The 12,913-nt window shown below is 42.9% G+C and overlaps 1 protein-coding gene across 4 annotated transcripts in view; it reads left to right on the top strand.

Annotated features, from left to right (window-relative positions):
• Window positions 1-12,913, top strand: part of LRCH1 (leucine rich repeats and calponin homology domain containing 1) — a 188,818-nt gene that overhangs the window by 103,904 nt on the left and 72,001 nt on the right. For all 4 annotated transcript variants that reach the window (XM_079903022.1, XM_079903025.1, XM_079903024.1 and 1 more), the window contains exon 3: window positions 8,553-8,679. In XM_079903022.1, the coding sequence (XP_079759148.1) occupies window positions 8,553-8,679 (127 nt within the window). The remainder of the gene's footprint in view (window positions 1-8,552; window positions 8,680-12,913) is intronic.

The raw sequence follows: 12,913 nt of genomic DNA, 5'->3' as shown, positions 1-12,913 counted from the left end.
CAAACAATTTAATTTATATCACCACGTGCAAGAACTGTATAGCTCTGTGAACTATTTGAACAGGACTATAGGTAGAAGAAAAAAATAAAGAGGTGTTCAGTGGGATTGTGAAACTCTTCCTTTCAGATCCTGTGTTCTAAAGACTGTGAAAGGCTGTTTGCACGTAGGTGGGCAGGGAGGACTGAGGATATAGTGAGAGTGCTTTGAAGGCAGTGCATTGCTTTCACTTTTGTTTGGCCATTTAAATGGATTATCTTCAGGGAATTTAAGTAAACTGATATGAGTGGTGGCCCCTCTGGTGCATTAGTCCCTGCAAGAGACCGCTGTGACCTCAGTACCAGGAGAGAACACCTGGGGACTTCGGCAGAGGCAACCTTTGAGCATCTGACAGTGGTGTCCAAATCTGCAGACACTCGTTTAAAGAGTTGTTTAGGACGAGTCTGGAATCCTTCATTCCACCTTACAGGATAAGACCCATAAAGGAAGTCTCACTTTCTTTATTCCTTAAGAGTCAGTCATTTTTTATCTTAAATTTGAGAAACCCAGTAGGAAATATTTGCTGCTCCAGCACTTTTAAAATATAAGATCCACATTCAAGTAGGAGGTAAGGGTATACCAGCTCAGAGGGATGTTGCCTATCTTGGTAGGAGTTAATAAGCTTTAGGATTCATGTGCATTTCACATTTTCTCAGTGCTTAGAACAGGTTCTTCGGCAGAGTGGCACTCAGTAAGTGTAGGAAATAATTAGCTTCCTTTCAGCATTTGACACCGTAGCATCTTCCTCCCTTGATTTGGTCACATGCTTTCCTGCTCACTTTTCTACTTCTTTCCGTCTCTTCCCTATTCGATGTTCTTTCTCTTCCTGCACCTTAATGCTAGTATTCCCCAAAGCCCCATCTTTGGTCCTTAAATCTTCTCTCTCAGACCTCATGCCTTATGTGTGTGTGTCCAATACATTCTCTGTCACTTTGACTCATTTTAACACTAGTCCTTATTTTCCCAATGGACTAAAATTCAATTCCTCTTAGATGGAACACCTCAAAGTTCAACATGGGCTAAACTAAGCCCATTTTTTCTTTCCCAAATTAGCATATTTGGAACCTTGTTCCTAGCCATGCTCCTACCACTTTTCTCCAGCACCCTATCCTCCAGCTTGGAATCTCAGAGATGATCTTCGACTCTTTCCTCCATCCCTTTTCATATAAATCAGTCATTGAATTGTCAGTCTAGTGTCTCAGTTGCCTCCGTTTGGAATTTGGAGCTCTCTCCTACTGTTTTCCTGGTTTACCTGTACTTTTTATTCCAAAGTAAAATGAGAAGAGGCTCTATTTTATTGAGGGAAGACCACAGACTTTGATCTGAAGCCCAGCCCACATGGTTTCATATCTTAGCATTAGCTAGGCAACTTGGAGCAAGTGATTTAAATTCACTGAATAACATCAGTTTTTGTGTCTGAAAAGTAGGGGGTTTAATGTTACAGGATTATTGTGAATATAAATAAAATAATAGTTGTCTAAGTGCCTAGCGCAGTGCCTTATGCATAATAACCACCCAAGAAATGTTTGTTGAATTGTTGAATGAAGTTTGTGGCATACTGTTATCTTATGGATTCCAAAATGGGTTAAGAAAAATAATGGCAAGAGGTCTAGTATTTGAGTAAAGTAAATGGATTTTATAGCATTTTTAGGAAAGAGGATATGCTGCTGATTTGTTTCCGTTTTAGAGCAGTTAAGTGGAACTGAGTTATTATTGGCTGTCAAGTTACATGAGAGAAGCTTTCTGAACACTCACTTACTTGGAAGGATACGTGGGAAGAAGAGGATGTATATAGAGTAATATATTCATGCATGTCTACCGGCATTACACATTCAGAAATTCCTGGAGATGGACGGAGAGGCACACGTCTTCAAATGATAAACAAAAATGCTCAGGCACCTTAAATTTTATTATGAATGATTTTTGTTAATTCAGTCCCCCTGGGTAACAGTTGATCTGAGCAGCCTGTTCTCATTTCAGTCAGTACCCATAGCCCTTTCTTTTTTGGCAGGGAAAAATGTTAAAGTAAAAAATATCTATTTCCCTGGCTTTGGTGTGGAGTGGCATGGAGGAGAAGGCAGGTAAGGTAGGCGTACCTTCCTGGGGACAGAAAGGTGGTGTCCATTCTGCCTGGGACATGGCTCCTAAAAGTGGGAGGATTCTCTTCAGTGCCAGTACATCTTTTCCAGCCATTTAGTGGTACTTTTCCCACTTGGCAGCAACAATGTTTTGCATAAGGCTCAGGCCTTTACAGTCTCAATACTTAAAACCTCAAATCTACATTGTTGCCTCTGGAGGTGTTTGGCCAATTATTATTCTTGCTAGTATCAGGTGTTGAGTTCTGTTTGAAATCTAAAGCTTCCTTGATTTTGAACACTTAGCTCCATTTTACAATGAAGGAAGGAAATGATAAATATTATAGAGGAAACTTTAAGGAATAGTTTTAGAGACTTGTCCTTATAGAATTGAAGAGCTCTTAGAAAAAAGGAGAGGAAATAGCTGAGAAAGGGACAAGTTATCAATAACTGCACTTTGAAATCTAATTACAGACATTGGTAGTGGTGGTTGCTGACTGTTAGGGGTGTAAAAAGCCAGAATATGTTAAGCAAAGGTTTATTTATACTCAAGAGGAGACTGATAGACTGTTATTGTGGGAAACCAGTTCAGCTGCAGAAGCCAAATATGGTGCAGGTATGCACAGCAAAATGGCTGGTGCAGCAATTTGCCTGAATTCTGAGCTGCTTTAAATGCTCGCTGCTTCCTTTTCTTTTAGTTTTCTGAAGTTGCCTTTTACTTTCTCAAAGAATGGCCCTATTGTGTAGTGTGAAATGGATTGGTATAGTGTTCAAAACTGGTTCAAGATTCACTTGAAATGATGACTCTGTGTTTCTAGTTTTGCAACATGTAAGTTTTCAAATGATTGTCATTCTCAAGTTGTAGGTAGCAGAACTGCTTTCACAGTTAGATGTAGATGTGGACTCCCAGATTTTATGCGTATACATAAGGTCAATAGAATTTCTATCTAAAAAAAATTCATGTAACACATTAGTAAAGCTATATTTATAGAATTTATATTTACAAAACTAATGTTGGCCAAGATATCTCCAGGCAACTTAAAGCCAGGCTCTGGTTGTTGTTGGTCCTTGTCTCAGACACATGAGGATGGTGGGAATGAAGGGGGAGGGCTGGCCATGCAGGGGAAGTATTTAGTCATTTGAGGAAATGAGGGTGAGAAATCTTGCCATGGTGGGTTTTCAGAATGAAGCAAGCAGGAAAAAGGAAATAGTTCTCTATGGATATTGTTCACCGTTGTGTGTGGACATGAAGACAAGGAACAGTCAAGTGACAAACACACACCAGAAAAAAATCACTCTGCCTTTAATGAAAGGTGAACAGCGTATGCAAAAAGAACATACAGCAAAATTAGGTGAGGTACCCTGTGCAAGAGGAAACTTATTTGGCTCAAGTAATATAACTGCTCTTCACTGTGGTTCATGTGCCAAAAGCACAGACAGTGTGATTCAAACAAGCAATATACAATAACTCCCGTGTGCTTGTTTATTCCCTTCCTTGCCTGAGACCTATACAGGGTGAGCCTGAGGTGCCGATACCATGAACCCTGCCCTGCTTCCTCTGTGCCCTTTAGAGGCACACTGTGACATTTTCTTAATAGGTTTGTGATTTCACATTATTATTTCTGTTCATTTTTGAAAACTAGTAAATAGAGATGATGACCCCTGGGTATTCATGTTTTCCCAGAGTAATGGTAGGATCTTGGAATTAGAGAAGATGGGAGAGAAAAGGTCATTGGTGTGATTTTTTTTGTTGTTGTTGTTGTTCTAGTTCTGGTTCTCCAGATTGGAAAGAGTTACTTGGTTTGTTTTGGCCTGAAACCAGCCTGGTTTTCCCCAACATGCCTCCGAATCGTCATCTTTAATTGGCTTATGTTTTTGACAAATTGAACATGCAACCTTAGTTTAAGAGTGGTTGAAATGTTAGCAGTTAGGAAATAAAATCAATAACTAAACCCTAATTAAGCTCTTTTTGGTCACCTCCCATTGCTTTGCTACGTCAGTGGTGTTGGGAATGGTTTAACCTTAATATATGGATTTAGTGTTGGGCTAAGCACTTTTGCATCCATAATCTCATGTGTCATGTTAGGTAGGTATTATTATCTATGTTTTATGGATGACAAAGTCAGAGAGGTAGGTGACTTACCTAAAGGTCTGTGGACGATTATGGCAGAGATGAGACTTGAACCCAGGTTTTCTAATTCCACAGTTGGTGATCTCTGTACCAACTGAGCAGGTGAATCTGTTATAGAAATCTTTCTATAAATTATTTTAAGTGAGTTCCATGTTTCATTATTAAGTGAACCCATTCACTTACAAAAAGGATCTATTCCAGTAGAATAAAAAACACATATGATGTCTGATAACAAAATCACGTGTAAGACTATAGCATGTTTTTATCATCACATACATTAAGGAAAATAACTTTCTGATAAACCAGTAATAAATAGTGTTAAATACCAAAATTAAGTCTGAAAGCATGGATATTAATAAGGAAGGCCATAGTCAAAATACATTAAAATAACACTCTCTAAAAGTGAAACCAGGGCTTCCCTGGTGGCGCAGTGGTTAAGAATCTGCCTGCCAGCGCAGGGGACATGGGTTCGAGCCCTGGTCCGGGAAGATCCCACGTGCCGCGGAGCAACGAAGCTTGTGTGCCACAACTACTGAGCCTGTGCACTAGAGCACGCGAGCCACAACTACTGAAGCCCACACGCCTAGAGCCCGTGCTCCGCAACAAGAGAAGCCAGCGCAGTGAGAAGCCCGCGCACCGCAACGAAGAGTAGCCCCCGCTCGCCGCAACTAGAGAAAGCCCGCGCACAGCAACCAAGACCCAACGCAGCCAAAAATAAATAAATAAATTAAATAAATTTATTTAAAAATAAATAAATAAAAGTGAAACCATGCAGAAGTGACTGGGTTTGTGAATTCCTTAATTTAGGACTTTTGTTAAGCGAGGGTAGCGCTCCTTGAAGAGGAATTTAGCCTGCAAACTTAGGCTATCAGAACCGTTCAGGTTATGATGAGCTGCCTTGTTTCACCCTGAAATGAGGAAACAGACCAGTAACTCTAGTAGGAAGTCATTCGGCCGAGAAGGAAGGAAGACAAAGCGTTAGCAGTAATCACAGGCTGGTGAGAGCCCGCTGCCTTCCGGCCCCGCCTCATTCCTCCTCGCGCCATCCTCCACCCAGCCTGAGCAGGGAGAGTGACAAGAAACACTGGGGAGGCCCTGCTCTGTGCTGGCAGGAAGGCTCAGGCCACCATGACCGAATCTGTAATTTCTACTTCTGAATAAGTGGCCCTTTTCCCCCCGTTAATTTACTCTTTTGTAATGAGTGAGTTTAAAAAAATCTTTTTTTTTTTTTTAAATATATTGCTTTCAGATGTGACTCCCAGGCTGGATTTGAAAATAAATGTTGGCCATTACCTGATCAGATGCTGTACGGTCTTATTTTTAACCATTGTTTCCTTCAAGGGCCTGTTCATAGTGCAGAGGGCTGCAGGACACAAGTGGGGGCCAGAGTGGTGGATTGTGGCCTGAGGCACTTACTTGCTTGAGAAAAGTTGCTGCCAGATGAGCAGTTTCAAAAAGCTTAGGCTGCTGTTGTGGTCTTTAGTGGGGAGAGGATTAAAGGGTGTGCAGTTTCTCCTCTTCTTTATAAATATTTGCTGGAGAGCTAATGGGTTTTTGTGTGCGTGTGTATTTCCTTTTTCTATGGGGGAAATTACCAGTAATACAGGAACATCCTGTGATAAAATATACAAAGTACAGGCTGAGGGAACGGATGGATGAAATAGAAGAAATGTGCCCCAGGCCTGTGGCATGCTGTATTATGACTCGTCCTGGCATCTCGATTTGCCTACAGGTGATTAACTACAGTATAGATAGAGGAATGTGTAGGGCATAAATAAATAGGCTATTCCATCAGCTGCTTTAATCATAAAAAGCATTCATCCCCATCAAAGAAACCGCAAATGCTTTCACAAGCCTAAATTTTATTTTAAATTAGTTACCCATCCTGAAGAACTGCGATGGGAATAATCCCATGTAATTTCAAATGCTCACGTGTCTGAAGGAGCAGAAGCTTCACTGCATTGCTTAAATGGTATATAGATGCTCTCCCAATGCCATACCTGCTAATCTGATTAGATGCCTGCATCGAGGTAGTGAGACTGGGAATACTTTACATCTGAGTTTCCAAGCAGAGAAACACAGGAAAGATCTCCAGCTGTAATTGTTGATTCTGTGGAAAATAGCGTAGAAATTTCTAAAAATGCTTATCTTTGTTCCCGTTATCCTCTCTTCCAAAGGAAGTTCAAATATGGCTCTAGAGTAAGAGGATTACCGTATTAACGTTTTAATTTAGCAGTCCTCGCTATGTGAAATTGTATATTAAGAAATATTTTAAACCACAAATGCCAAATTATTTACTTGCCACCTTTTAATAAACTGGGTTCTCCTTTGCAGAGGGAGTATCTCAGGAAACTTTTCTGGAGCTTGAAGAAAGCTGGCCCAGCAGGGCACTGGGAAGGCCCCCTCCTCAAGACCGAGGAGCCCTCCTACCCCCTCCTCAAGACCGAGGAGCCCTCCTGGCCTCTTGCAGCTGAGAGGGGGCAGCGCGAGGGGTGTGAGAGCACAGAAAGACAGCCTGATAGCCCTGGCTTCCCCTTCCACTGCCCCCAGACATCAGGAGAGAGTGTCAGGGCGAGCCCATTGCCCCTATTCTATCTAGCCTGTTATCCTAACCAAGGGCAAGCTAAGAGCCAGCTGGTCCTTCCAGCACCAGGATACAACCTCCACCCTCAGGGCTCTCACTCTCCTTCCCCCTCTGCTGGACCCCCTGAGAGAAAGCTCTCTTCCTTCTGTGCCTTTTTGCAAAGAGCTTTCTTTTCACATCTGGGCAGGGGAGAGAAGACATGGCTCTACATTTTCTTGCTAGAGTATGGTTACCTGGCATCAGGCACCTGGTCACAGTGGTCACAGGGAGGCACCCAGGTTGGAAAGGCTATTTTGACAGCACAGCACCTGCTTTTTCTGAGCCCGTCCGTTAGAGACACCCTTTCCTAATCAGATACCCACCTCCTCACATGGTAGGGTGAGGGAGTAAAAGGTTCCACTGAACTATAACATATGTGTGGAAAACTGCACAGATTGTAAGTGTACAGCTTCATGAATTTCCACACCTAGAAGCACCCATGTAACCAGTATCTAAGTAAAGTTTCTTTTTATAATGATATTTCTTCCCAAATTGTGAAAGTACTTGGTAGGAATTTTGGAAAATACAGCAAAGTATAATAAAGAAAATAAAATCCACTCACTGTACCTACTCCCCAAAAATGGCTACTGATAACATTTTGGTGTGTTTCCAGTCTAGCTGTCTGTTCTCATCTCTCACACACAAAGACATATGCACACCCACAAATACACACATGGTACCACAGCTTCCGAAGTCTCACACATGTGTGCGAATACACGCAGAAGTTCCAAATACAGATTTGTAGATATTTCACTGCCTGGTGGTTGGCTCCCTCAGCAGAATGGCTGAGAAAGAAAGGGAAACTGAAAAACCATCTGTCTCCTTACTTGATAGCAGGAAAAGGGCTCCTTGTGGAGGGGAAGGTAAATAAATGGCCGACGTATCCTTGATGTGATTCGTAGATTTCATTTATCCGATATTTTCCTGTCTCTCAGTCAACTAGCGTTGATGATGGGAAATTTAAAGATTTCTCAATGCGGACCATTAAGTAGAGTAGAGACCTTTTGGTGAAGAGCAGAGGTGAGGCCTGGGCTCACACTTTTCATGCTCCTCTGTGAAACTGAACCCCTCTTGGCTCCAACTTCACTTTTGCCAGAAGGCCGACTTTTCCTTTTTCTTTTTTAATTAGCTCTCTCACAGATAACCCAGGCAGAATTTAACCACAGAGCTCTTGCTTTAACAAAAGGAAGCTGAATCAAAATGTTGGAAATGGGCCCGGTGGTTTTGTGAGTTACAGCAAAATGATCTTCCCCGTCACTGCTAAGATGGATGCGATGATGCTTCCTTGCGCTGGGCTGGTTGCTTTCGTCCTCGCTGAATCTCCCGCTCACGCTGTCAGAAAGGGAACAGTTGGCACCAGCTTCCCGTTGCTATTGGTGGTACAGCCTGTGTTGCCCATATGCTCTCGAGCTGGCCAACAGCTCAACATCTTCAGGGGGCTTGATAGGGTCCCTTGTTGTGGAAAAAGTTGTTTCCCTCACAACTGCCTATGCCCCTCTTTTTTAAAAACTATTTTTTATTTTCTTATACACTTGGGATTTGCATTTTTATAAAAGTTTATCAGACTTTTTATATTTGCAAAATGTTTTCTTCGGTCGCTCCTTTCTCCTTGTTTGTTGAAAAAACATGTTCACAAACAGTATGAAGTAGCCTGCCTGTTTACCAGAGTTCTTTTATTTCTTCGCAGTCGGAATCAGCTGTCCGCCCTGCCGGCCTGCCTGTGTGGTCTGCCTCTCAAAGTCTTAATTGCAAGTAACAACAAACTTGGATCGCTGCCTGAAGAGATAGGTCAGCTCAAACAGTTAATGGAGTTGGTATGTTACTGATTTCTAAGATGCCCTTTTTGTTTGTTTACTAATTGTAGCCTATCAAGGTAGTCAGAAAGACTTTTTGCTCCAGTGGGTCAAGGAGGGGATCATGTCCTGTGGGAAGGTCTGTATATGATAGAGACATTAAGTGGGGAAAGGAATAATCATGGCTTTGCTGTGACAGAGTTCCTGAAATTTATAGGTTTCCTGTAGTTTACACTTCCTGAAGTTTTCAGGATTTACAGTTCCTGAAGTTTACAGATTATCCTATGGTATTTAGATCACTTTTTTTTCAGATTGCATAAATAAATTTATGATACATTATGGATACACTGGCAAAATAATCTGCAAATAAGTTAGTAGGCCAAACTTTATGAATGTATATAATTAACTTGGAAAGAAGAGAATGCTCTGATTCTCTAAGAATTTTAGGAACCGTTGCTCCAAATTGATGTAACTTTAAAATGTGTCCATATCCTCAGGGAGAAGAAAGAAGAACAAGTTATAGATAGGCAGAGTGGCTTGTAAGTATGTACCTGAGACCGAGATGTCAGCTCCTTCACTACTAATTGAATTACTGACCTTGTTTCTAAAATGGGAAAGAATGAGTTCTTTCTGTACTTCTGTTGAGCTAAAGATATCTTGGGTGAATGAAGAGTCAAGAATGAGCAACTGGTCTAAACAATAATAGTCATAATTTATCCTCCAACAAGCATTCTTCCGTACTGCCCTTGTGTCCAGCACAAAGCTGGATGTTGTGATTACAACCATGAAAAGGACATAATACCTTCCTTCAAGTAGACTCCAATCTAGAACATTGATGGCCAATAACTTTTCTCTTGTGTGTCAGCTCCAGTTAATTTTTTCAGGGCCACCTGGAACACCGGGGTGGTGGCTTGTGAGGCCCAGATAAAGAGTGCTGTGACGCTATGGTCATGTGTCCATCTGGAATTGGCTCTGAAAGTGACAGCCCCCATGTCACATATGTATCCACTTTGATTTTAGGACAGAAGTGAGTAATTTCTGTATAAAGGCAATAGAGCCCTAAACAGAGTACCTTTTTCAGGATGGCAGTATCTGAAACCCATTCCAACTAGCTCACACCAAGAGTTGGGATGAGTCATAAGGAGACAGGGGTCTTCACATCCCTAGCACCATGACATCTGGTCAGGGATCGTGAGTGACTAGAACAAGGTACTGGAAAGTTGTCAAGAAGCACGGAAGCCACTGGTTTTCTTGCTCAGCTTCCTCCATACAATGGAGAGGTCGCCTAGCCCATAGATCCCAAGTTTAAATGTCCCCCCAGATAAAGCACATGGCAGGACCTCCTAGCATGTCTCAGCCTTGGTTTCTGAGTGAGAGAGGCGAGACCTGGTTCCAGCGTCCTCTCCTGACTTGGTCAGTGATGCCCAAGGCACGTGGTCACATTGCCTGGACACGGCGGCTCGGCTGCCACCGAGAGGGGTGATTCTGCAAGAAGTCAGATATTAATTTGGGCAGACACCCTCCTCTCCACAGTCTCTATTACAAGAAGTAAGTGCATGGCGTAGGAACTGATTGATTGATTCAGTCTTGGGGTTGGGGAGGGTTTGTACAGGAAGAGACCTTTGAGAGGCGCCTTACATAAGTCCATGTAAGGGACAGAGGAGGCACTCAAGAGAGAAAGGACAGCTTGTGCAAAGGCCCGACAGCCCGGGAGTGCACGGCATGCCTGGGGAGTGTGAAGCAGTGTGATCCCATTGGGGCTGGGTGGAGTGAGGCTGGGCACTGCACCCTCGAGCCCACGGCTTGGATTTAGGCCATCATCACCTCCTTCCCAGAGTGTTCAAGGCCCTGCTGAGTCTGGCCCCTGCATACCTCTCTAGGTTCATCTCTTGTCCCTGGCCCCTTTACCCTCTGAATTCCAGCCTTGTTCATTTTCACTTCTCGACTTTTGAGCACATCGCTCTTTCCACAAGGACTGATTCTTCCTTCTCTTCTTCTCTTGGTCAGTTCTTAGCCAAGGTAGATTTCACTTCCTCCAAAAGCCTTCCCAGATCCTCCAAGCCAGGGTTGGGTGCTCCTAAGGCCAGCACCCTCTACGTATCACTGAATTTTCAGGGAACCACATTTGTCTTCTCACTTGGCGTTCTCCAGGCCAACACCCGCTACACCTTGAAAGCTGATTCAGGACCGGAACTGGGTGTTACTTGCTGTTTTATCCCAGTGCTTGGCACAAGATAGATGCCCTCAAAAATGTTTGCTGAAGGCTGCTGTCAAATCGTGGACAGTGGACCAAGAAGGTGGCTTGGGACCGATTGTGAGGACTCCCAAGGGCCGTGCCAGTGAGTGGCGACTCTGTCTTTCAATCCAAGTTAACTCAGACGGTTCCATTTTAACTGATTCTGGAAAACAAAAATATAGCAAATAACACTTCAGATGAAACTGATCGTTATTTGCTTTTTAAAAAAATGCTTCTTTCAGGAGTGTGATAAACCCCCAAATCCGGGTTTGCTAGAATTTGGATTAGGTCTTGCAAACACTGTATGAGTACAGCGTTGGTGTTTTTCCACTTGTCGGGCTCCTGCGGAGTGGATGTGTGGCACGTCGGTGAAGTCAGCCTTTGGCAGCCGTAAGGTGTTTCTGTCCCACTGCACCCTGGGCTTAAGCTGACAGCGTGCCACCCATGGGCTGTGCTGCTACAGAGCAGCTCATCTGCTAATAGGTGGTGCACGTGCTGAGCCCTGCAGCCAGCCCCACACGGGGCAGGGCTTTCCTCAGATTCTCCTGTCAGCTGCTGGTGGCAGGCGGCAGAGGTAGAAGAGCACTGTCTCTAGGCTCGGGGCACATGAGCTGCTGGGTGGCTGTAAGGGATGCCCTGGGCTTTTCTTAGGCCCCCATCTGGAGCTCAGCTCTAGGGAAGCTGCTTTGCCTCCCAGTTCCAACACTGCCATCAGCCTGTCCTGTGTCTTTTCTCCACCAGCAAAGCTCTTGCACACTTGAATCCTAGAATGTTAAAGCCACAGTGGTTTTAAAAGACGTCTAGTCCGGGACTCCCCTGGCGGTCCAGTGGTTAAGACTTCGCCTTCCAACGCAGGGGGTGTAGGTTTGATCTCTGGTCGGGGAGCTAAGATCCCACATGCCTTGGGGCCAAAAAAACAAAACATAAAACAGAAGCACTATTGTAACAAATTCAGTAAAGACAAAAAAAAAAATGTTCTGCATCAAAAAAAAAACCAGTCTTTAAAAAAAAAAAAAAGGATGTCTAGTCCAAGCTCTCAACATCTTACAAAAGAAGAAACCCAAGGCAGAGAGACAGTGAGCGATGCCCAGAGGGTCGGTCACCCTGGTGTAGCTGATTTACAACCCAAGCAGAAACACCCTCACCCAGCACTGTCCCTCACCCAGCACATGATGCAGACAGCAAATGTCATTAAAAAAATTTTTTTTTGATGTATTTTTTTAACATCTTTATTGGAGTACAATTGCTTTACAATGGTGTGTTAGTTTCTGCTGTAGAATGAAGTGAATCAGCTATACATGTACATACGTCCGCAAATCTCTTCCCTCTTGGAGTATAGTTGATTCACAATGTTGTGTACTTTCTGCTGTACAGCATAGTGAATCAGTTATACATACACATATATATATATATACCCCCATTCTTTTTTAGATTCTTTTCCCAAATAGGTCATTACAGAGTATTGAATAGAGGTCCCTGTGCTATATAGTAAGTCCTTATTAGTTATCTATTTTATATATAGTAATGTGTATATGTCAATCCCGATCTCCCAATTTATCCCTCCCCCTCTTTCCCCGCCTGGTAACCTTAAGTTTGTTTTCTACATCTGTGACTCTGTTTCTGTTTTGTAAATACATTTATTTGTACCGTTGTTTTTGAGATTCCACATATAAGCGATATCATATGATATTTGTCCTTCTGCAAATGTCATTTTACAGGTACTAGTAGCCACATTAAAAAAAAAACAGAAGCAAATGAAATTCATTTTAGTAATATATTTTAGTTTACCCTAGATAGCTAAAATATTATTTCAACATCTCTACAATATAAAGTTAATGAGATATTTTGTAGTCTTTCTTTCCTCCTAAGTTTTTGAGGTCTTCCACTGACACAGCACAGATTGGACTAGCCACATTTCTCCCGCTTAGTAGCCACGTGTGGCTGGTGGCCACCCTACCAGACAGGGCAGCTCTATAGCTTGTGTTCTTCCTGCTCTATGGGCAAGTGTGACCTTCACAA

This window comes from Stenella coeruleoalba, assembly GCF_951394435.1.
Source record: "Stenella coeruleoalba genome assembly, chromosome: 18".
Classification (NCBI taxonomy): domain Eukaryota; kingdom Metazoa; phylum Chordata; class Mammalia; order Artiodactyla; family Delphinidae; genus Stenella; species Stenella coeruleoalba.
This window is presented reverse-complemented; position numbering and strand designations above follow the sequence as displayed.